This window comes from Pipistrellus hanaki, assembly GCF_964339955.1.
Source record: "Pipistrellus hanaki genome assembly, chromosome: 18".
Lineage (NCBI taxonomy): Eukaryota > Metazoa > Chordata > Mammalia > Chiroptera > Vespertilionidae > Pipistrellus > Pipistrellus hanaki.
Window position 1 is genome coordinate 26046309 of NC_140520.1, and position 25588 is coordinate 26071896.

The 25588-nt window shown below is 36.5% G+C and overlaps 1 protein-coding gene across 2 annotated transcripts in view; it reads right to left on the minus strand.

Moving 5' to 3' along the window:
- Window positions 1-25588, minus strand: part of RPS6KC1 (ribosomal protein S6 kinase C1) — a 117031-nt gene that overhangs the window by 2690 nt on the left and 88753 nt on the right. For both annotated transcript variants that reach the window (XM_084865528.1, XM_084865529.1), the window contains 4 exons: window positions 20156-21733; window positions 19795-19884; window positions 4270-4352; window positions 3167-3262 (listed from right to left, as the gene is read on the minus strand). In XM_084865528.1, the coding sequence (XP_084721654.1) occupies window positions 3167-3262; window positions 4270-4352; window positions 19795-19884; window positions 20156-21733 (1847 nt within the window). The remainder of the gene's footprint in view (window positions 1-3166; window positions 3263-4269; window positions 4353-19794; window positions 19885-20155; window positions 21734-25588) is intronic.

Genomic DNA, 25588 nt, shown 5'->3' on the forward strand with positions numbered 1-25588 from the left:
CTGGAATATTTTTCCTTTCACTCATAGGTTATATGTCATAGGTGTGTTGTTTAATTTCCAAAATTTTTTTAATGATTTTATTGATTTCAGAGAGCAAGAGAGAGGGAGAGATAGAAACATCAATGATAACAGAGAATCACTGATAGGCTGTCTCCTGCACAGTCCACACTGGGGATCGAGCCTGCAACAGTGTATGTGCCCTGACTGGGAATCAAACCATAACCTCCTGGTTCATAGGTCAACGCTCAACCACTGAGCCACACCAGTCTAGCATAAAATATCAAATATTAATAAAAATTAACTATGACTATCACATGTTTTTTAATATTTCAGAAAATGTAAATCCTTTCTTCTTTGTTACAATTGGCTTGTCCACCCTCATACTTTCTAAAACATGACCTAATTATGATATTCCAATAGAGGTTCATATTTTCATTTTACTGAAGTCAATTTACTTAGTTCGTGGATTCTTCTATAAATTTGCAAGTATAAATCTAGAGGCAAAAGTATAACTGTTTTACTCATGAATATCTTGTTTATTCTGCCATTTTAAATACTATACCAGGCCACAAGAGAGATCATGCAAAGATTCCATTGCTTAAGAGAATATGTCAAATAGTGGCAAATCCAAGATAATCTTTCAACTAACATGCATGCTCTGAGGGTTCGTAAAATATAAGTATCTTCTTTAAAAAACTGTATTTACTATGTTTACTTTAGTACCATTGCCCTGACTAAGATGACTGAACCATGGATTTTATGAAAGCTAGGAAAAAAGCAAGAAGGTGACAGACCAAAGAGGGGCAATCTCCCCAAAGCAGAATAGTTATTTCCATATAAATCATTCTGTGGGGTTTTTTTAAATGGCCTCTATGACCTGTGAGGTAGTGGAAGAGGAAAGTCAAAGTGACAAATGGCTAATCATGCCAAGAGACCCCTCTTCCCTTTCCTGATGATGTTTCCCCAACCTGAGTGGTAGTTTCCTTAGGCAGGCGATGACAGAATGCTGATTTACGATATAAGCAGTAAGTATCCGCATTTGGGGATTTAACATACCTTAAGCTTAGACTTCTTTACAACTCCTTTATAATTTCTAATAAAAATGGGAGCAACAGACCTTTATAAATTAATGTGGGAAATTCTATTCTAGATGTTATTCAGGGTGGGGAAAAGTAGGTGTATAGTTGTGAGTAGGTAAAACATTGTTTATTCTTGTATTAGTTATTAAGTATTGCATTATTTTTCCATAGAACAACTGTAAACCTACTTTTACCCCACACTGTATAATAATGACTACGTCTTTAAAGAAGAGAAACAAAAATTGGCAGTTGCTAGCCTTCTTTAAATTATTTACCAAAAAAACCCTCATTTTAAATTTGCCTTTTTGTGCCACAATAAGATGAAATCAAATGAGTAACTGTCCTTTTCCCATTGAAATTAAATGTTTTATATATCTTTCCATTATCTCTTAGTTCTTTTGCAAAATGCTTAGGGTATTCTCATCTCAGTATTTACAACCTGGTTATGCTGCTTTATATTTTCAGAATCTTCATGAAGTACAGTTCTGATTCTTTCACTCTTCTGTACAAAAATCTTCATTATTTTTTTTCTAAATTAAATACTATCTCTCTATCATGGAATCATGATAATAGAACCCCATGGGAAAATCCCAACTTACCTTTCCACACTTATCACTATATACATCCCACCAAATTGAGTCTTTCAGACTTTTTTCTTTATTTATCCCACCGACCTATTTCTCCCACATCCCACCTTGTCATGCTGAAAACCTCAGGCTCCACAAAAATAACACCCACTACACGAAATGTTCCTAATACTACCCCTGTATCAACAATAACCCCTCTGTATTTTCACTTGCTAAAGTATTCTTTCAACCTGTATGGCAGCCTTTATCACATCCATCTGGGATACAGTTTTTCATGTCTTACCTTTACAGCCTTGCCTACATCTGTTGAATGGAACCAAAGCCACTCTTCAAGAGGATACTAGGTATTTCTCTTTTTAATATATTATATTAGCTCTTCCTCCCCTTTTAAAAAAATTATTTTCCCTGATTAAAAAAAATTCATGGATGCCGAAACCGGTTTGGCTCAGTGGATAGAGCGTCGGCTTGGGGACTGAAGGGTCCCGGGTTCAATTCCGGTCAAGGGCATGTACCTTGGCTGCGGGCACACCCCCAGTAGGGGGTGTATAAGAGGCAGCTGATCGATGATTCTCTCTCATCGATGTTTCTAGCTCTCTATCCCTCCCTCTTCCTCTCTGTAAAAAATCAATAAAATATTTTTTTTTAAAAATTCATGGTACATTAAACAAAAATTTTAGTTCTTAGGTTTTTCAAATAGCTTTTCCCTTTGTATTTTCTTAGAAGCATACAGATCCCAGGCCTGACCGTTACTGCTGATTTGCTGTGAGCCCATCATACCACAACACTGACAATCCTCAGCGTACTCACCAAATCCATTATTCAAAACTAGAGGAACATTTTAAATGTAGGGAATCAATTTTAGAAGCTCACCAGAGTTTCAAGCCTACCTCTGAGATACTAAACTTTAGTTATCAACTATAACTATCTCTTTCTTCAAAGCCACGAAAAAATGCACTGACACCAATGTCCAAGTTCCATCAATGGATGAAGCTAATTAAGAATGATCTAACTGGGCAAGATTTTCTAACACCACTTCTCCCCTATGCAACTTGAGGAGTCTATTTCTAAGTTTATAAATATGAATTAAAGATTGAAAATAGCTATTCATATATAGTTAGAAAATGTAATAGCAAAAATAAAGCAGCTCCAGACAAGCTAAACGCAATACTTTAAAAAACTCCTAGGGGGACACTTTGCATATTAGGTAGGTAGGTAGGTAGGTAGGTAGGTAGGTAGATAGATAGATAGATAGATATAGATAGATATAGACAGACAGACAGACAGATACAATATTAGCCTAGATTTTTGAGAGAGAGAAATTTTAGTACCAATAAGCTTACCAATGCTTAGATAATAGCAGAAACTTGAAGATACACAGTACTAGATCTGAATTTGCAATCAGTAATGGGTCTTTCTTGCCCAAAATTAATTTAAGGTTTTGGAGCTGCAGACTGCTAATTTGCACATTTGACATACTTGGCCAATAGGTCAATTAATTACCTGTTGAATAAGTGAGCGAGCCTCTTCAGAGACACAGTCTGGCATGTTCAAAGTAGTGTGAGTAGTTATTCCTGCTGGATGGCACTCAACCAGCGTCTGAAACAATCAGGTACACTTCTTACCCAGGATTTATGGACAGCGAGTACAGAGAACTGAGCAATAGTCTTAACTGGAGGTGTAGCAATCAGCAGTGCTACCTAAGCAGTTTAGAACGAGGGCTCTAAGCCTACAGAACTTCTAACTGGAATAAAGGCAATCAGATAAATCACATCATAAACTTATGTTTCTAGTCCTTTTACCTTAGTTATAAAGTGGCCCATAAGTAGAAGAGCTTATATTTATAGATACATAAAAACTAAACAGGGACTTTAGGTAACTCTAAAAAATTATAATGTATTAAAAACCTTCAACATTAATTTTATGTAAATAATTAATGTTGAAGGTTTAAATGTTATGTATAGGTGATTTGTAAATTCCACAACTATCTTGGGAATTCAGTATTATCTACATATTTAAGATAGAGGACTACTTATAAAACTATGACTGTTCATTTCCTCTGTCTGCTTCCCAGGAGGCAATCTGCACAGTACTCTATTAAAAATTTACTAACCTCAAATATCTTACTTAAAAGTCATTGATCAGAGAGAGCATAAATACTGACCTAAAGCTAGAACAGATAGGAAAAATTTACAGTATTGAGGAAAAAAAGGTTACCGTTCATATCTACATTAATTTTCTTTAAAATGAGAATTCCCTCCTAATTTCAAACAAAATGTTTAAAACATCCAAAGAATTCTAATACATTCTGATATGAACCTTACAGAATTAACTCTATTTAAAAGTGAATCATAGAGAAAAAAGGTTTAGTTTTACATTTTATTGTGTACTGACATTGTGACTTACAGAATTTTACCACTGATTTATTCAGTGCAATACAACTCTATTTTTTTTATCTGAAATCTTGATAAATTTACTGAATATATATATCAAAGTTTTTCTTACCTTGTCTCTGATCTAAAAATTATAGACAAGGCTAAATGGTCTCAATTTGAAATCAAGGTAGCATCTGTGTAAACTTATTAAGCATCCAGGTCACTGCTTACCTTGCCAGTGAGAAGTTCAAAGAGGACAGCGCCCAAACTCCACCAATCACAGGCTTCAGTTTCTTCAGTGATTGCTCCAACCTCTAAACACACCAAAAAAGGTTGATATTAAAATTCCAAAGGTCAATTAAACTTTCAAAATTAACATGTATTAGCAAGGTGACCTTTTTAATGCTGAGAGAGCAAATACTAAATACTACTGGGCTTTCAAAATCCCTGAAAGTTACTTATCCCTTTGATCACCTACTGTGGTTGCATTTTTTTTTTTTTTAACGCAGTCATATGTTAAATGGAGACATTTTTTTCTTTAGTTGATAGAGGGACACCTTCAAGATACTATACTTAAAAGTTACATGAATATACTATTATCAGCATTTTGCTTAATTTTTCAAATTTGAGAAAGTGTAGTCAATTCTACCTAAGAGGTCATATTTTGATTTAAAAACAAAGACTCTGCATTCAGAAGGAACTGCAAAAATCATTTAGAGCAGTATTAATTATCCTTGCACAGAATAGAAACCAGAGAAGTGACATTCCTTGTCCAATGTCACATAGTAAATCAGTAACAGAACTAAGACCTAGTTCATTGTATCATCCTTCTCTTATATAATTGTTTTCAACTAAAGGAGGAGCATGTGCAATGCAGATTTACCCACTTTGTTATTACAAGTACAGAGAGATATGTTGTTTTAAGCCACAACTGAAACTATTGGCTAAGATAAGAAATTTTAGAGTGTCTACAAATTACAATTTTATCTGTGTTAATCCCTCTCTCATCAGCACAAGTTCTTTAAATGTAATAGGAATTCTCAGGTGTCATCTTTCAGGTTTCTCCTCAAATCTCCAAAAACTCCTCATTTCACCATTTCTGAGGCTTTTAGACCTTAAGTCATGTTGATGTATTTTTACCCTTTCCTAATGACATTCAGTTAGTTACAAAGCCACACACACACACACACACAAATATATATATATATATATATATATATATATATATATATAGGCACATCCTTATGATAGAATACTACTACATAAGCATTTAAAATGATGTATTCGTGCAAGGTTTAAGTATATTATATAAGTCAACATCTGGATATATTAAATTTAAAAAAAACAAGCTATAAAACAACAGAGTTCTAATTTTAAAATCATGTTGTTGTTTTTTAAAAATTGGTGAGAAAATATGACAAAATGTTTTAGTGGATTGCCTCTGTGTTAATGAGAGTTTTACTTTCATTCCATGCTTGTTAGCCTACATGAATATCCAAGTGGTACAATTTTATTTTATTTTTTAAATATATTTTTATTGATTTCAGAAAGGAAGGGAGAGGGAGAGAGACAGAAATATCAATGTTAGAGAATCATTGATCAACTGCCTCCTGCATGCCCCTACTGGTGATCAAGCCCACAACCTGGGCATGTGCCCTGACCAAGAATCAAACTGGACTCCTGGTTCATGAGTTCACACTCAGCCACTGAGCCACACTAGCCAGCACAAGTGGTACAACTTAAATGTATAACCAGATGACATGAAAACATTCAGGCTTGTTGAAGCAGGGATGACAAAGCTATAAGTAGGTCAATCCTGCCCGAAACTTTCCTGGCTACATGGTTTCCCCCACAATTTGAATGTTACTATACATTTCAGAGCAATGGACTAGGAATCAGAAGTCCTAGACTAAGAGTTTTGAGGAATTCACTTGATCTCATTCATAATATGAAGGTTAGTTCTGAGGGTCTCTCAGTTAGTGTAGCTCTACATTCTATAGTTTGGACACTCAAGGATTTCCTAAAATAGTGATTTACTTTAAGAAAAGTTCATTGGGCTCTCATTCAAAGTGCTTATCGTATCCCTCCAAGATTCAAATACACTGCCCACACCCATCCCCAAGTCTCCCACTGCACATTTCTTTCCAGTTTAAGCAGTCAAATCATCCTCTTCCTATCCAAAATTCTGAAATGGCTTCTCATTGACCATGAAATAACATTCACATGTATACAGTCAGGCCTCCACAATGAGGTATCACTCTTATCAGCATATATAAACAGCATAAACTAGACTCTATGCTAGGCACTAGGCATTAACCCTCCATGTGCTGGCCACATGTTAAATAATGTGAAACTAAAATGACATAGGTTGTGATTTTATCTTTTAGGGTTTTTTTTCTCAAGAATTTAAGTTATTCCATTTTCTTTAATTATACAGCAAGTACTACATATCACTTAGTTTTATAATATATGTGATATCTGTTCACTAGTCAAGATCCAAAATCATCGGTCAGTCACCTGTTTTGAATATGCTACCAATAAGTCTCACATTCTGTGTTGCTGTGCTCATAGTAGGTACACACCACAATAATGATCATTGCAACACTAAAATAGCAGTTAACATTTATTGACTACTTACTATATGTAAGGAACTATGTCTAATATTTTGCATGCATTATTTAACATTTCCAAGCAAGTTTATGGAAACCTTATTTGGGTAGGGTGCCTTTGGAGACTATAGTAACTGAGTGCCCTGGGAAAAGAGGAACATCTGACCCAATCAAAAGTGAAAATTAATAAGATGATTTTATAGGGTCTAGCATGCCCTAAAAAGCTCTAGACTAAAGCCATATGCAACTCTGCTCAGAAAGGTTTCCTGTTAGGATTGAGCAGAGGGCCACTGAGATAAGGCTCCATAATGTAATCGATGGCTAGCAATTTATAAAGATCTTTTTAAATTCAACCAAAGGTACAAGTGTCATTACCAGTGCAGCCTAGACCATCAAAGGGGATATGTTATGCTAGTTTCCCATATCACTGCTGGGATTGGGAGTGGGTCTGGGGGTGAGAAGGTGGGGGGAGTGGGGATGAAATGTGTGTGTGGGGGGGGGGGAGATACTTGAAACTACCAAATAAGCACAGTACATCTTCCAGAGCATAAAGCCTTTTATATGTGTGGAAAGGAGCTGGATATTGTTTTACCATTAAAAGAAACTGAGATCTATTGTATTATGGAACATAATGTAAAATTTACATGGATTTGCAAGATAAAAGACTTCAAAGGAACTTCAGGATCATATTTCACTAGTCCCCTGGGGTACCCATATCATATTGCCTCTACAGTCAGAAGTACTTGGGTAGAAAAGTTTGAGAAGCACTTCAGGAGACAGACAAGGTATATTCTTTTATTGATTTCTGTGAACATGCTCAACTAAGGAGTCTGAGAACTGGGTTCATTGGTTTTATCTGCTTTGAAATCCCTCGCAATTTTCTGCCCGAATCCTTAAACAGATAGATAATGACCAACATACTGCATCGAATGTGAACTGCCACAGTGTCTGAATATTTCCTATTAGCATAATATTATTATACATTAGCCCTAATTCTAATTCTTAGATTAAAATTGTAAAGATATACCCTGGAATTGAATTGCCAAAAAGAAGCCTGAGGCTGTGTGGTTGTCAGAAGCACTTCTCTAAGACTGCTTTACTTGCAAAATCTATATAAAAAGTTTAAACATAAACCAAGAATACTGATTTATATATAAAGCTACACAATAGCTGCTACAAACACCAGGCAAATAGTCAGTAGATGTGACTAACTTCAAAAGTAGAAAACTTATAGAAATAAAGACCAAATAAGTTTGTGAAGCTATTTTCAGAATAAAATATGGTGAAGCTGAGAAATCCCTTTAAACTCCTACCTTACATTTTTTAAACCCTAAAAAAAAAAAAGCAGAAATATTTTAAAAGATAAATTCTACCAGTTTTGTCAATTTTCAAAATATTTTTCTTATAACACCCAAGTGTTAAGTTTCCATGCGTGTCCCCTTCACCGCCACTACATTCTACATTTGCAATTTCCAGTGGCCTCATTCTGCACAAGTGTAGCAGTATTACAGGCATCGAACAAAATGATTGGGGGGAAATAAACTATTCCATAAGAAAATAAAACGAATTCCCAGATTTTTTCCCATCTAACCTCAAAAAACGATGGTGATATCAAAGAATCCTAGATATTCTTCTTTTGAGTCAAAGAAATGTATTGATTGACAGGGCTTGAGCTATGCTGCTCTGTGAGCCTGGCTTGGCTCCATGTGCTACTAAGCTTCTTGGAAAATGAGGACAGCCAGACTTCTAACATTCTTCCTACCTGTAATTTTATGATTCTGAAAGTGTTTTCAAAAGTACTCATGAGCCTTTCTCATGACTTTTCCCCTCTCCATTAACTTAAGATGCCCAAGGAGTGGGATTATGCTAAAATGAGCTAGCAATGCTCGATTTTCCTCTTTCTCCTTTCTAGACCCAACCACTCTTCCTTTTCTCTAAGAGACCTGGTGGCAAGTGAAATGAATCAGTGTCACTAAACCTGTTATTATCTTTCAATGTAATGGAGACAGAATCAGCTCCAGGATAAATTTCCAACCATCTAGAATTTTAAGGAAATCAAATACATGTGAACAGTTTAGTAAAATTCTAGAACTTCCCTTTAGTACAATGATCATATTCTAACACAACAAAGAACCTTACTGATTCATACTCTTATTTCACAAGTGAATAAACGAGTTCACATAACAATAAAACTATCACAACATAAAATGTACTTTGACTACAGTGACTTCACTCACGTTCAACACCTCATAGAACACTCTTGAACAAGCCAGGGTATTTTTCAAAAAAAATTATGCTGCCTTGGTAACCCATGTTGTCAAAGGGCTTGCTAAAACACAGAAGAGTTTTATAGTCTTTATGATAATCAGAGTTTACTGAGTCTCCCTCCTATAGCCCAAAATAATCATGTTAACCTGACCCCAAAACCGTAACTAGAATAAGCCTCACTCCTGAAAAGTAAAGGAGTATAAAAACAGCTTGCACTCAGGAAATCCTAAAGTGTCTATATCTGTATGAGAAGTGAAGGGAAAAAACAAAGTATCCACCCAGACTTGAGGCAGTAGGAAAGACACGGGACAGACCATGTGATCTCAGCACTACAGACATCATACAGGGTATCCACAGGGTTAGGCCCTGCCTTTTAGGACTACATGATTTAAATTACATAGATCTGTCAAAGACATGACTCAGAAATAACCAAAGATAATGCTAAAACTATTGATATGATGGGAATTTTATAGAAAATGGAAAAAGCTAGAGCATGCATCTCAGACTCAAGCTTTAAATAAAGACTAACCTTTCTACAAAGCTTCATGAAGAAGAATCATCTCACATTTCAAGCAACTGGGGTGCCCTCGGCATCCCAAACTCACTCTTTAAGAGACATTCCTGTTACAATGCGGGATAAATCAGGGACCCTCGTGGTACGCAGGCAGGCCTGGACAGGTTTGTCCAGGTACACCTACAAACTGGTGACGTCACTTGATTCTGTTCCCTGGTGCTTCTTCTAAGGGAGACACACAGGTCCTCTCATCCTTCAATTTACTTCTACTAATACTAACAATACAGTTGCCCACACCTATCCCAAAAATCTCAAGACAATTCCACAGCCTCTATCAGGCAGTATGTTCGGTTGCTATCTTCCTTCCAATACGTGATAGAACACATAGGAAGCTTAGAATTTATTAGACAAGAATTTCCCGTATAAAGAAATTCTATTTTAATTTAGGACAAGTATTTAAATATTTTTCCTAAGCTGTTTTCCTTAACCACTTCAAAGAAATTATAACTGTGGAACTATTATTAAGAGGTCATATAAACCTCAATGAAAAAGCAGCAATTGTTACAAATAAGTTTTTATATAATAGTCAAATTAAACCAATATTTAGATGCTGAGAGAATCTGTCACATAAATGACTTTGCACTCTAAGTCATAATGACAGAACAATTTTAAAGGCAAGTAACCGTCGCAACTGAAACAACTGAACAGATAACCGAAAAGGCTACCAGTGAGGGACGACCAAATGATTGAGCAGCAGGCTGCATGGGGCAACCAGGCCAGCAGGGAGGTTAGTAAGGGACAACCAAATGACTGAACAGAGGGCTGTGTGGGGTGACCAGGCAAGCAGGGGAGTTAGTGAGGAACAACCAAACGACAGAACAGCAGGCAGTGTAGGGTGACCAGGCCAGCAGGGGTTGAGGGGGGCAGTTAGGGGTGACCAGACCAGCCAGCAGGGGGTGGGGGGCAACCAGGCTGACAGAGGCGGGGCAGTGAGGGGCGACCAGGCTGGGGGGGGGGCGGTAGTTGGGGGTGACGAGGCCATCAGGGGGGCAGTTAGGAGTAATCAGGCAGGCAGGCAGGTGAGCAGTTAGGAGCCAATGATCCTAGATTGTGAGAGGGATGTCTGACTACCAGTTTAGGCCCAATCCCTGGACCGGCAGTTAGACATCCCCCAAGGGGTCCCAGATTGGAGAGGATGCAGGCTGGGCTGAGTGAGGGGACAGCCCCCAGTGCATAAATTTCATGCACCGCCTTCTAGTAAAATAATTATCAGTAGTAAGTATATTTTGGTGAGGAAGGATAAATACATTTTTCTAATGCCACAGAATTTTTTCCCAAAATACTTTCTAGAAATTTTTTCCAAAATGACTTTTAAAAACTGCCCTTAAGCCCGTTGGTGTAGCTCAGTAGTTGAGTGTCAACGCATGCACCAGGAGGTCCCATTTCAATTCTCGGTCAGTTCACATCCCTAGGTTGTGGGCTCTACCCCAAGCAAGGGGTGTGCAGGAGGCATCAGACTGATGTTGATGCCATGTTTCTATCTCTCCATCTCCCTACCTCTCTCTCTAAAATCAATTTTTAAAGAAAAACATTAAAAAATTTATTTTAAAAAATTGACCCTAAGAACTCTTTCTTTTGGAAAAAAATAAACAAATGTAAGTAACCAAAATACAGTAGCTTTTGGAATTCAGTGAATAAGACAATACGAAAATTAAGCCGCATTCTTATAAACCTTACAACTAAACACCATGTATACTTTTATAGTGTGTGTGTGGGGAGGGGAGGGGGGGGGGGGAATGGAGTAAATTTTCTATAAATTCTAAGTGTTCAGTAAGATTTAAAATACTGTTGTAAGTAATCAAAAATTTGTTAGCCTGCTTCTAAGGGAGCCAGACTTCATTAATAGTCTTAGATTGGAGTAGAGTGCCATCAAAAAAAAAGAAAATCTATCGTCAGTGACATACTGACGCACTTGGAAGGAGGAAAAGCACATCTTTCTCTGCAATGAGTGTTCCACGTCAGCTAGCGCATGGAAACATTAGTGCTGTGTTCCTGCACAGACAGCCTTTCCCTGCAGCATCTGTTGCTAATTGAAAGGGACTAGAATTACAAAATTCTAGTCAATTTCTCTCACCAGCGCTTGCTGTGTATAAAGATTTTCTATGCAGGGGCCGAGCATTAGTCTTCCACTACAGCTGATGACTAAAGAGCAAAGAGAAAGAAACACAGAAGAATGTTTTTGAATCCAACATTATATGGAACCAAACCGCAAGAAGAGGGACAGCTAAGCATATCTTTTGTTAGGTTGGTAAATTACCATTCTATAAAAACAACCATTCACCTGTAAAGGTCTATTAATGTCCTAGTTAACCTATAGTATATGTCTTCTGTTTGGGTACTTTCTTTTTTTTTATAGAAATCTTCAAGAGTAACTGTCAATCTTATACCAATTATGTCTTTTATTCCTAGCTCCTACACACACTGCCCGGGACACAGGAGCCATTAATAAATGTTTGCTGAGTAAATATATCAATCATGTGTTTGGTAGCACTGCTCATTCAAGGCTTTCAAAACACCTAAAAAGGCCTCATCACAATCATTTCTTTAGGTCCCATTGGGCACTTTTACATATGGCAGGCTAGAAAGTTTCAGAGATGATTTAAAGTGTGCTCTGCCTGCTGGATGAAACAAAAGTAGGATGAGAATGGAGCCGGGCAGTTGATGACTGCAGTAGTCCAGGCAAGACATGGCAGTGGCTTACAGTGGGTGCTGCAGGGACCCTTTTCAACGCTCCCCTCGGCATCCCTACGTTTAGTTTGTTCTGGCATGGATAGCACATGGCAGAGGAAAGAGCTAAAAAGCCCTGGGAGCAGGAAGTAGACAGGGTTGGGACGTCTCCGAAAGTTTCCCCTGCCCCTTTTCAATGTAAGGAATCCAGGCCCACAAAGACATGAAGTGTGCTATAAAAAGATGTAAGCTGGCTCCAATATCTAGCTGCTGGCCTAGTGACATATTTAGTATCCATTAGAAATTTTACTTAAATGTTGTCAAAATCAAATTAATTTATGTGCACTGTAGTTTTCTCCAAAGATATTATTTTAGATTCTAGAGGCCCAGTACATGGATTCGTGCACCAGTAGGGTCCCTTGGCCTGGCCTGCGGAGATTGGGCAGAAACCGGCAGTCCAACAAAGTCCAACCGACAGTCCCAGAGTGCAAGAGGGCACTCCACAAAGTTGCTGTCCTTTGGCAGCTCCTGCATTGAGCATCTGCCCCCTGGTGGTGAGTGCGCATCATAACTACAGGCCTGTCAGCCAGTCGGCTGGCCACTTAGGCTTTTATATAGATAAAGACATATTTTTTTAAGTTTCCACAAACAAGACTAAATGTTTCGAATGAAAGCAAAACTAAAATCCACACCAACTATGAGAATCGAATTTTATTTTAATTCCAAGTTTAGATTGTTCCTCTAATACCTATAACCTAACTCATCAAAGTTTAGAAGTTTAAAGTTTTAAAATGTATTGGTAATGTACACAGATAATAATTTAATTTAAAAAAAATGTATTGGTACAAAACCATCTAAAGAGACTGTGCCTTTGAAACAAGGTAGTCAAAGGCAAAAGAAATTTACTTGCCTAAGATCTGTGCAGATCTCAATTCTCAGAGTGAGAGACTAACTAGAACCTGGATCTTGCATTTCCTACCCTAGCATTTCAAATGGCCTTTTTCCTCCTATTTTCTAATTTTATCCTATTTCAAACAATGTTGGCTGCCCAATTAACATTTCTACATTTCATAAAGTCCTCCAACATTGCATTCAAACGAGTATTTGTCAAGGAGGGTATCTGGACTGTTTAGAAGTGGCCTGTATCACCAATTCATTAGATTATTATTCAGAGAAGGCCAATGACAGAGGCCAGCACTTTGCAGAAAGAAGTCTGCAAGGCTGGGGCTCTGCTGCCCAGGTGGCCACAAAGTGAAGGGAGGGGTGTGGGCTGGGTCCACCTTTCCTGCTTTTTGGCTCATCCCACCCTCTAGCCTTGCTTCCTGACACCACATTAATTCAATTACCTGGAACCCTGGGTCTGTTTTGTTATACGTGGGGAACTGGATGTAGGTGTACACCACCGTGAGCTCAGTCTAGGCTTGACAAAATACCAAATTCTGCATTTCTCCCACTTCCCAGCTCTACTCTTCCTGTTGTCGTGGTGATCTGGCAGCCATGTTCTGAGGTTTCCTGCAATTATCTCACAACTTGAGTCAAAACTCCTTGATTTAACTTGATTCAGCATTCCAGGCCAAGAATTACTTGTTCAAGATAGTTTATAGGTGTCATTACTATACCGTATTCTTGTGAAATAAAATGAGAAACGGGTAACTACCATATGACTTCTGGTTGACTGATTATAATTATAATTCTGAGCTCTATACAATCTTGCCTTCTCTCTGATCCTGCATTTCTAGTAGGAAAAAAAACCAACAGCATGCTCCATTTTCCATTGATCATATCAACAACAACTCCATTCTGAATAGTCATTGGGTGTCACAGTGTTGCCCAGCCAACACCATTAAAGTTGATGGATGGGGAAAAGGCTAACTGAACATTGTGAAAATGACAGACGCAGCTCCCTCTCTCTCTGTGGCTCTGAGGCTCTGTTAGGCAGGCAGACCTACAAGCACTGCTAGTAAAGGAACTTCAGCAATTTCACTTACTTTTTTTTTTTTTTTAAGTCTTAGCTTTTTAAAAGATTTATTTGAAGAAGTATTTGTGAATAATTGCTTAGGAGAAGTAAGCCCTGGCTACTTCATGGAGATTCAAAATGACAATATTTTACATGCTAGAGAAACTAGTGATTTGGTCAGAGTAGCTAGCTAACAGTTTATGAGGGCTCCAGGACACATCCTACCTAGGGATGGATCCTAAGGTCTAGAACCTCAAATGCATATTTAATCTTCTTTACTTTAGAATGGCTTTAGAACAATTAAGACTTGAGTTGCCTTGAAGCTCTTCTTGTTTATCCTAATAAGGCTCTATATTCACGGCACAAGTTTCTTCAATATACAAGAACTGCATCAGGGAATGCTTAGTGTAAAATTTTCACTGCTCTGTCACAAACTTGAAAAGTTAATGATTCTCTTTCAAAGGTACAGATTTCATTTTTTATGACAATAGCAACTGAGGGCAAAACATTAAAAGTACTTGGTAATCATTCAAGGGAAACACTAAAACATTTACTATGAACAAGAAAGCTACTGTTGAAGTTTTGTTTAAGGATGCATCAAACAGAAGAGTTACTGTTGTAAACTATAATGTGTAAGTATTAAGCACAAATATTTTACTCTTAAAATTATTTCTAAAAGCTACCTCTTCCCTTTTTCTTCTTTCTACTTTGGGAATGGGAGGTGGGGAGAGACTACACCAGGGATATACCTGTATTTCCTGGTTATATCATTAGTATTGCAAAATACACATCAATATTTGTTTGCTTTCTCTATCAACTTTGCATTCCTAAAATTAGACTCCTCATCCCAAAATTCTCAGATCTAAATGATTCTTCTTTAAGTAATTTTGTTTGCTGAGACTCTTGGCATTCAAATTTCACCCTACTCAAAAGCTTAGTGTCTTGATTTTTTCGCTCTAAATATTTTCCATAAATCCCTCATTTCTACAATGCATTTTATTTTCCCTCCCCAGCCCCTCCTCTGAGGACATGCTTACAGAGAAGAAGGGAGGGAGGGAAGGAAGGGCGGTCAGTTGCTTTCCGTAAGTGCCCTGATGGGGGATCAAACCCACAACCCAGGTATGTATCCTGACTGGGAATCAAAGCAGCAACTTTTCATTGCGTGGACAACATTCGGCCACCTGAGCCACTTCAGCCAGCCAGGCTCCACAATACATTCTTCATGTACAATTCTATGAGTAAAAATACATACTTAGAAAGTTCCCCAAGTGAAATAATTATTTTAACCCTACCAATATTAGACAAGAAATCAGTATTTGCCCTTGGGGGTAAAACTTTTGCCTTAATAAAGATGGACTTGAATTTTTACTATATTTTGTATAAGAAGGAAATTAGATGATTTGACATCTGTAATCTTTTTTATACTCAACTAATCTATTTTACTACCAGTAAAGTAAGTCCTGGAAAGTCTTAAGTAACTTGCACAAAAAGGTCATGCAATGAGTTAATGGCTGATATGGGAACAAATATCAAGGTTTAGCAATTCTCAATTCCATCTCAAATTTTTATTCTTATGATAGCCTCATGATATTTTCAACCACGCATGATCTGAGTCCTAGATCTAATTATCAAATACGTAACTATCACATAGAGCACCATGCTTAAAAAGCAACAAATTGTGTGTGAAACATGTTTATGGAGAAGGGCATGGGAGGCTACTCTCAAAAAATATATTCATGGACTATTTGATAAAGTCAGGCTAGAAGAGCAAAGGATGGTAGTAAATAAATGTCATGCTCTAAAACTGAATTTCAGAGATGGTGTTCGGCATGATTTTTCTATGTTTCACTTTTCCCTGTCAGCTGTGAGCTGTTTCCAAGTGTGAAATCGCCTACGAGAGGAAGCAAAGCTGTCATTTGACATCTGGGAGCATAGAGACTGGGATGCAGTAAAGAGCATTTTAGACTTTGTCAATTTACACTTATATTCACCTATAAATCCTCAAGTCTAAAAAGTCCTCAAGCAAGACTGCTAAAAAAGACTAAGAAAAATACTTTCTTGACATTTTAGTTTTTCTTCATACTTGAAATTTTATAACAAAAAATTATTCTATATTATGATAAATAGTTGCAATGATAAAACACACAAAATCCTTTGATTGCCTGTGTATGTGCAAATAGAAATAAAATCAGAGAAACTACAAGGAAGTCCTCTGAAGAAGAAGAATCAATTTACTCCCATTTTTATTCTATAATCTCTCACAATGGAAAATAGGGGAGCCTGTCAAAAAGTCTCTTAATACAGCATCTAAAAGTCTCCAAATATGGAAACTGGACGGTGCTATATTGGTATTGTCATGCTATATACGTAATCTATTCCTACTTTGGGGACAATTTCTTTGCTCTTTGCTCTTCCTCAACTCCTTTCTGTTTCTCTGGTATGAAAGGAACCCATTTACCATGAATGATGTTTATTTAAAGTAAAACCTTTCTAGAGAGTCATCCTAGATAATCTAAAGATACAAAGTGAACCTAAAAGGAAGGGCTTCTACTTTGAAAACAGGGCTGGGTTTGATCAGTGAATTCGTATTCTCAAGACCCTCTTGATGGGCTTGCAGCTGCAGCCATTTATTTGCTGGCTTTTTCACAGATGTAGACAGAGAATGCTCCGTGGTTTTTGTCTTTTTGTTGTTAGATTTGTTTTCTTTAAAATAAAAAGTCGCAACTTTTTAAAAATCATTCTTCATCTTGTTATAGAAGCTTGTCAACATCAGACATCCTTGGCAGTATATATGCATTGTTGAAATGACTGACTTTTTAAAATCTAAGATCACAAAGTTGGCAGAGAACTATACTTAAATAACAGAAGGTGATCATTTGCATTTCAAAATTTATCTATCTTGCTTTTCCCCTCAATTAGACCAAAACATGTTGATTCACAGGTTTCTGTGTGTGTGTTTCTTTCTTTTTTTAAACTTATTTATAGAGCAGAATAATGGCCCCCCTGCTAGTTTGGCATTTGCTCAAGTTTCTGTCCATGTAAACCGAATCTGTTACTGGAAATTTTTTCTCAAAATATAAAGGCACATCACCCACAAGATAAAAAGATACATTGCTGATACTATAAAGTACAGGGCAGGTGGGTAATGTTTTTAGGACAAATATGTGATAAGGATTCCCAGGAGGGAGGAGTGGAAGGGGTAGAGGTTGCACACTGTTTAAACAGAAGTGAATCGTTTTCACCGTAATCTTGCGGCAACTTCACTTTCTAAGCAAACATCATCAGCTTAATATGCTTTAGAGTTACTTGGACAATAATATGAAGGTCAGCGATGGGAAAAGGAAGGGCAGGGAGGTGGAGAAGAATTAGTTAAACCCTTAATGTTTCTAAGGGTAGATAGATCAAAAGAGGACTACGTTCTCTATGTCACCCTGTATTCATTGATTTGTGATTTTTGAGTGTCGAAATACTAGTATATTATCATTACTCCCACCTCTTTGAGAGAAGGAGGAAAGCCTACTTGTAGTTTTTATCAGTAGTACTGCCCTTCAATTTTGAGACGCAGTAATTTATAAATTTTTGCTCTAATTACCTTTGCATTGTAAGCAAGAGGAAGGAATACACAGACTTCATTAAGTCCTGTAACTTTCTAGATTTAAGATCACCTAACATAGAACACTAGCATTGCTTTTCAGCTAAGACCATTACAGGGGTATTGGTTTTATTTTATCCTATTGATAAAACAAACTAAAAAGCCCAAGGAATAAAGATACTTTCCACATTGTTCAATGCAAGCCATAATACTAGGATACTTTTGCAACTCACAAAGCTTAAAAGTACGATTCTTTTATGCAAATAATTAAAACAAAACCCTTCTTCAGACTATAGCTTTTTTTGAATGTTAGTGAAGGACAGACAACCTGGAAGATGAGAGCAAAAATCCATTAATGGTAGACTGCCACCTGCTGGTCAACTGTAAGAACTGTGATTTCTGAGGGGGGGGGGAAAGCTTAAAAAATAGAACTTGGATACTGATCTATTAAATTCAGTATTTCAGGACACAAAATTGAAAGTTGTATCTATTAATGGAGTGTGGTATGATTCTGTTCCACAGATATTTAAACTCTCAGGAGGTCTACATGCTATATAATATAACAGAAAACATGACTGTACTTAAAACTGAAGAAAGTTAATCTGCTAGAATGCCAAAGTACAACCCTACAGAGTTTCCAGTACGAAAGTAACAACACTAACAGGAAATAATAAGTCAGGTATAAACATTAAACAGTGCTCCATAAATCTTTGGTTTTGATCTAAGGTTTACACTGCACTTGACTTCAAGGTTTAATAGGATTCCACTTTTTAAAAATCCCTAGACTTAATTTTGATTCTAAAATCTCAAATTCATTATAACTAATAAGTGTATTTTCTTACCAAATTAGAAAAGAGGAGAGTCTGTTAAAAATAAAAAGAAGAAAGAAAAGGGAAAAAAAAGAACTAGATAACCTTAACAAAGTGATTTTTCTATGAAAACATTTTTGTTATCCCATTAACTAAATCATACTACTGTAATAAGGTTTCAAAAAACAGCATAATATTATGTATTTGAGAGAAACAAGAAAATGTAAGCATGCTCTATGGCCCCTAGGAAGACATAGAAACAAAGAGCCCTAATTTTGGAGAAGAAAGAGAGTAAGGTAAGAAGAAAATTCAAATCATTGTTTTCAGAACATAAGTTTTAGGATATTTGCTCTGCAAGTTGAAAAACTTTGAAATTCCCCATTACAGAAATCATTCGTAACAATGAAGGTTGTAACTAAAACAATATAGCTCCTTCAATCCTAATTATAATCATTTCCCATTATGCAGTGAAGCAATGTTAGCATCAATAATACACTGGTTAGCTAGTAAGTACTTAAATACTGTATTAATCAACAACTAAGCAGATCATGTCAACATAATCAGCTTGAACCTCCTTTGAAAGCCCGTGGGGTGACAAATGAAGCAGCTTTGGCTATCCAAAGAGGCTGACTGATAGGCAAAAGGTGAACAAACTTTGGACTCAGACAAAGAGAAACTAACTCAAATACAATTCATATGCTCAAGTGACCTATAGATTCAACAAAGGATCTAACATCCCTAGAAATAAATCTCTAATTAAAAGAATAAAGACAATACAGTAAGAGAAAGAGAAACCTGTTATGTCAAATATTTAACAAAATAGGCTGTGTTAAAACAAGAACATGCTTTCTAAAATTTCTCAAAATATGGAATGAGCTCTTTAAAATCTACTCTAAAAAATTTTAATTCTATATTTTATCCATATTTTTAGCCTTAGGAATTTTACCTATTTAATCAATTACCTCTCACATCTTAATAAAATCATCCATTTAAAGAGACTCAGGGTATCTAAAGTTCTTTCTAAACACTAAGGAGTTAAGACATTTCTAACAAAAAATACAAACCCCTTTAACAACAAATAAACACACGCACACACACACACACACACACACACACACCCCTATGGATTATATATGGTTTCAATTTCTTTTTTTGAAGGGTTAAGGAGAAAACCAAATCCAACATATATGTAAACTGCTAGTGACAAATACAACTTCCATAAAGAAATGAGAGCTGCGGGCTACTTTTGCAAGCAAAACATTGTAGGAGATGACTCTAACCTGGGGCACAGTACATTCTCTCTATGGCATCGCTGTCACAGGAATCTTCAACCTCACTCCACCTGCTAAAATACGTTAGCTGAATGTGTCCTAAAAACAAAACGACAGGAGAAATCAAAACATTTTTCTCTTCCATTTTCTGCAGAAGTGAACTGTAATTACTCCTTTTGTAGCTAAAAACAGTATCATTAAGAATAATGGCATCATTAAGTACTAGAAGCTATTACTGGGGGTGAATTTGCTGCACTGATAATGAAGCTCTAGATAGGAAATGAAGATACTAATTACAAGATAAAACGCCTACTCAGTTAATTGGAAGCAACAGCGAATAAAAAGAAATGCATTTGCAAAAGTTCCTGACCTCTATCATTCAATAAGATGTTGTTTGGGTTCAAATCGCGGCACACAATTCCCTCTCTGTGTAAAGCATCAAGGGCTACCACCATTTCAGCTGCCCATCTCTGAATGCAGCCCTCTGGGATGCAAAACCTGGAGTGTAGTGCTAATTTTTTATCGAGGTCCTCAAAAATCTGATGTATCTCCTTGTCTCCTTCTAGTGCTTGCCCACTGGCTCCCTTAGTCACAGAGACTCTCTGAAATAAAGTCTGTTCCTCTTCAGCCAAATCATCAGCTTGATCTGTAAACAGCAAGACTTCCTCAGTTTTCAAAGTGTCCGTGTCTGCATCGTATTCGTTAGCACCTGAGAGCGGGTCAGAAGCAGGGAATACGCTTTCCTCTGTGTTGTCTGCAGTCACTGCCGACTCGTCCCCTCCGAGTCCTTGAAAGTCAGGGTGTGGGCTATGCATCAAGGAAATGTCCGAACTACTATGATCAACAGCAGCTGCAAATAACATCCCAGGACTCCCCTGTACGTAGTGTTTCTCTGTTACACCATCAGGTGGAAGCCTAGAGGGGTCACTCAGTTCTTCCGAGCTTTCTTCTTCCTGTGCTTGGCACTGTTCGGCGCTAAGCCTGAGGCATAAAACATCGGGGGCTTCCAATAGCTTACTTTCTATTATGCCTGCATTAGTCTGTGTAAACTTAGTAGGTCCCACTGTTGCACCATCTTTTGTTGGCTCCAATTCACCAGGTAGGTTTACAAGAAGATCAGGCCTTCCTTCATCAGTACCACTGATATCATCAAAAGCAGCATCTTTAAAAGAAATAACTGGGACAGAGTCATCAGAGCCCCTGCTAATGGTGTCCTGAGCTATAACTTTGCTTTCACTAATATTAAAACTCTTGTCTCCATCCGAAAGAGTAAAAAATGGTTTCAAAGGCTCTGACTTTAGACTATACATTTTTTCTCCAAAATCAAGTCCTAGGAGTTCACTAGTGCTATCCTTACTGTCTATCCTAAAGAATTCCATGGAGCTGGTTTTAGATCTACTGAGGGCATCTGATGTCCTTGGAGAACTAACTGTTTCCAGGTCATCATTTCCAGGGGACAATTTCAGCTCATGTGCCATCAGCTGGGTGCTGGGGCTGTGGCTGTCAGCAACAAGGTGCGTGGGGAAGCCTTCAACAGCTTTGGTATCGACACCATTTCCTTCCGTCTTCACGAAAGGCTCCTCACTCAGTGACCCTGGTTCAATCTTTTCTTGCCCATACTCATTGCATAATGTTAAATAACTAGTAGTGCATTCTTCGTCTGAACTTGAGCCAGAATCTGGCCATTTTGGCGAGCTATCTTGGCCATCATCCTCTTGGTTGCTATCATCTTGAGAGCTCAGGGTAAGACTGCTTTTCAGAGGCAGAACCGGAAGCGTGGGTCCAGCATCGCTTCCTCTGGATTCAAAGCTGCTGCTGTCCTGAGGACTGGAAGTCGGCTGTTGCAGGTGAACTTTCCTAAGTGCAGGTTTTTTCACTTCCTCGATGTCAAAGCTTTCTTCAGGACTTCTGTTGAGAAATTTACTGACGTATGACCACAGTTTGCCACCTGTGAACAAGTGCAACAAAAAAACTTTAAGATCCCTAAATTAACAGATACTTATTGAAGTCACTAGAAAAGCAAAAGGTATTCGAATAATCAACTAGGAGCCAGTCAATGATACCCACCCATTAATATATCCAGTATGCTGGAAGACATGCATTTTAATAAAATGTCTTTTGTTATTGCTGACTGGTGAATACAGTGTTAGCATATCCCCTAATATCAATTATTTCTGAAATGACAACCTATTTCTTCCTTTAAAGGGAAATTAGTTATAACAAATACTAATATGAAATCTCACAGCTGACTTTCTGCTTTAAAGTTAAATATAATTTAACTTTAGAAATAGCTGATTGTGTTCTGATTTGTTTATGTAATAATTTTTTTTCAAGCATGGCCCCTTGGTCAAGTGGAAATTTATAAATAAGTGACGCTTAAAACTGTATAATTCACTGGTCAAAAAAAAAAGTCAATAATATTATTGCATTTAGAAAATGCCCAGTCCAAGATTAGAGGAGAGATTTGGTATCTGGTATATAATTATGCCATTATAAATGACATATTAATAATATTTTCCCATTTTCTCCCCTCCTTATACACATCATGTGTAGTATGAGACTAAGTAATGCAGCTGAATATTAATTGGCAGCCATTAATGAGGCAAGCTATTGTAATTCTAATTATCTATTCTGATATATATATATATTAGAAACCTATATAAAAGCCAAAAACATAAAAACCAACTTCACAAAAATCACAGAAATAAAATAATCCAATGTTTTCCTAACAATACTTGTTAGGTTGCTATTTCACCTTATTTTTCATTTGTTTTGTTTTTATCATTAAAAACTAAATCTTTTTTGCTAATTAGAATCACTGATTAAATAAACTATAAGCATCCAAAACCTACCAAAGCTCTACTGACTAGAAACAGTATTACAAGATTAAATTTGATCCCGAAATCTTAAAAACAGTAATTGCAGAAGCATACTTTGTGAAGATATAACTATGGCTTCTAAAAGTGAGAAATCGGGTTTAAAAATGAAACTCTTTATTAATATGGTGAAAGCAATTTTTTCAACACTTTTTTAATGCTGTTATTACGCATTACCATATTATCATTTACCAAGGGTAAGTAAATCTTAAGGGTAATAATCATTGACAGTCAATTACATGTGTAAAAAGTACTAGAATGAAAGCATCCAAAAAACACTTTTTCTACTTCTCATTTCATTTCATTTAGAGGAATTTGATAAATACATAAAAGGCTCATGATATGCCTCACATAGAGTAATTGCTCAATAAAGGGTATCCGTCATAGTATTAATCCTAAAATACTCATGTATCTCCTCTATCAGTGACATAGTTAATAGTCTTCTAAAAACTGTATAATTCACTATATACTACTATTTTGATAATAGTAGTACATAGTGCATTGTGAAGTTTAAACATTACCTTCTCATTTTTTCTTAGCTAACTTTCTGTTCTCACTAGATTATACTTAGTTTTTCTTATGTCCCCATATTAAAACTTAATTTTAAACATCCATATATGGCTTTGAAACTCACTCACTCATACAAGGAGCTGTGCGTTGGCTCCATCTTAGTCTTTTGACAACAGTAACGACATCCTTCTTGTCACAAATAGCTCTACTGTGGTACACTAACAATAATGCCTAAACCTGCAGCTGGGATTCCTATATGCAATATAAAAAATGTGCTATTTTCAATTCTCCTGGATGGTGACTACTGTAAGGATGGAACCACGTCTTTTTCGTTTTTGCATATGTACTTTCTATACAGTGCGCAGGACATGGCAGACACTTAGTCAATGCTTGTTAACTCAGATGGCAACTCATCAGGAGACATGCCATCACAAACCAGACAGTATCTTCAGCATGAAGCTCCAGGGATCAGCAGGAAACAGCATGTACTCAAGTTCCAGGAAAAGTTTCATTCATTCTTAGGCCAATTCCACCTGGATGAGCTGCTGAAATCTAAAATTCAAGGTGCTTAAATTCTTTATTTTTGGCCCCAAAATTCTTCCTCTTTCTGACTTCTGAGCCATTCTGTCAGAGAAGCTTTAGACCAAACTTGGATACTTTTCTTTTCCTTTTCCTCTCTACAATTTTTCAAGTCCTATAAGATCTATCCATAATGTTTTTCACAGTCTTCCTCTTCTTTTAATTCCTTTGACCACTCTTTTTCTTGGAATAAAGTTATAGCTACAACTTAATTGCTACCATAATTGCTTCTAATTTAGCACAGATCTTATTATGTCATTTTCCATTCAATGACAAATTGAATGGGATACACATGTGTCAAAAGTTTGGGAAACACTGCTCTAGACAATATAACCTAAACAAGTATTCAAATTAAATTATAAAAATTCTGCATGTTCAAAAATTCTGCATGTTCAAAAATTCTTCATCAAATCCCCTCCACCTACTGAATGATATACCAACTTTATAAAGGTATTTGAAACTCTCAGTAATACAGTATCAACCCTTAAGTTCTCACTGCAAAATTCATCTGAACCATATTGCTCTACATATAACCATGCTGGGCTTTCTTTCAAACTATACCTATCACTTAGAAGTTTCTTTCCTATTAGTTTCCCCAATATCTGCTTGTCAAAATCCCACCCATTCTTGAAGGTCCTTCAGAATTTGTTTTATTTTACCATTCTTTTTTATATCTCCTTACTGGACACAACTCCTATAATCTCTCTATCCTCTAGACCAGTGTTTTCCAAAGTGTGGTACGCGCATCCCCAGGGGTACAGCAAGAGTTTGGTGGAGGTACACGTTGCACTGGAGTTTGGTGGGGATATGCACTGCACAGTGCTTGGCTGTGCCTAATTCTACGTTCTCATGAGTACGAGGGATACTCAGCATTACAAAAATTATAGATGGGGTACACATGTGTCAAAAGTTTGGGAAACACTGCTCTAGACAATATTCTATTCCATACTAATAATACTTTAATGTTTTTATTATCTCCTTTACCAGACTCCAGGGCCTTTATAACTGCAGGGAGAGAATTCTGACTAGCATATAAAATAATAGGTGTTAGAGTGGATTATAAAAACATAGTGTCTTTTACAAATTTTTGAAACCCTCTCAAGGAAAAAGGTCCAAAAATATTTAAAATGTCATTATTTTTTATCATGTAATCTTCCTATTTTAAAACAAATATATGGTTCTAGTGTTTAAAATTTTTAAATAAATAACAAGAAAACAAAAAATTCAGAATATATAAATTATGCATAATCACTATTAACTATTAGTACATTTATTTTCAGTCATTTTATTCATGACTAGCATCATTTCATAAACAATTTCTAATTTCCATGAGAATATGAACCTGAAGGCTATATAGCATATGTGACAGGTCTCATCTATTAATGAACACTTATTTATTCCAGCTTTTGCTTTTTGAATTAAAATAATATATACTTTTATATACAAATACTTGACATCTCTGATTATTTCATCAAAACAGAATCCCGGAAATGACAGTACTAGATCAATACTTTTAATGCTTCCGATATGTGCTGTTATTTATCCTCAGGATCTGCTCCTACAAGCAATGTGCATTGGTGCCATCTTCATAGAAATTTGCTTTATTGGATATTTGCACGTTTACCAAATAGAGCATCTTATTTAATTTCCATTCTTTCATTCTTAGGTAAAATTTCTAAATGTATTTGCTGGCACTTATGGAATTTGTTCTTAACCTAAACAAGTATTCAAATTAAATTATAAAAATTCTGCATGTTCAAGCAAGATATAAACTGTTTTAGCTCTTCTTCATCCTTCAGCCCACTTATATTTAGTGCTCACTATGGAGCTATAGAAAC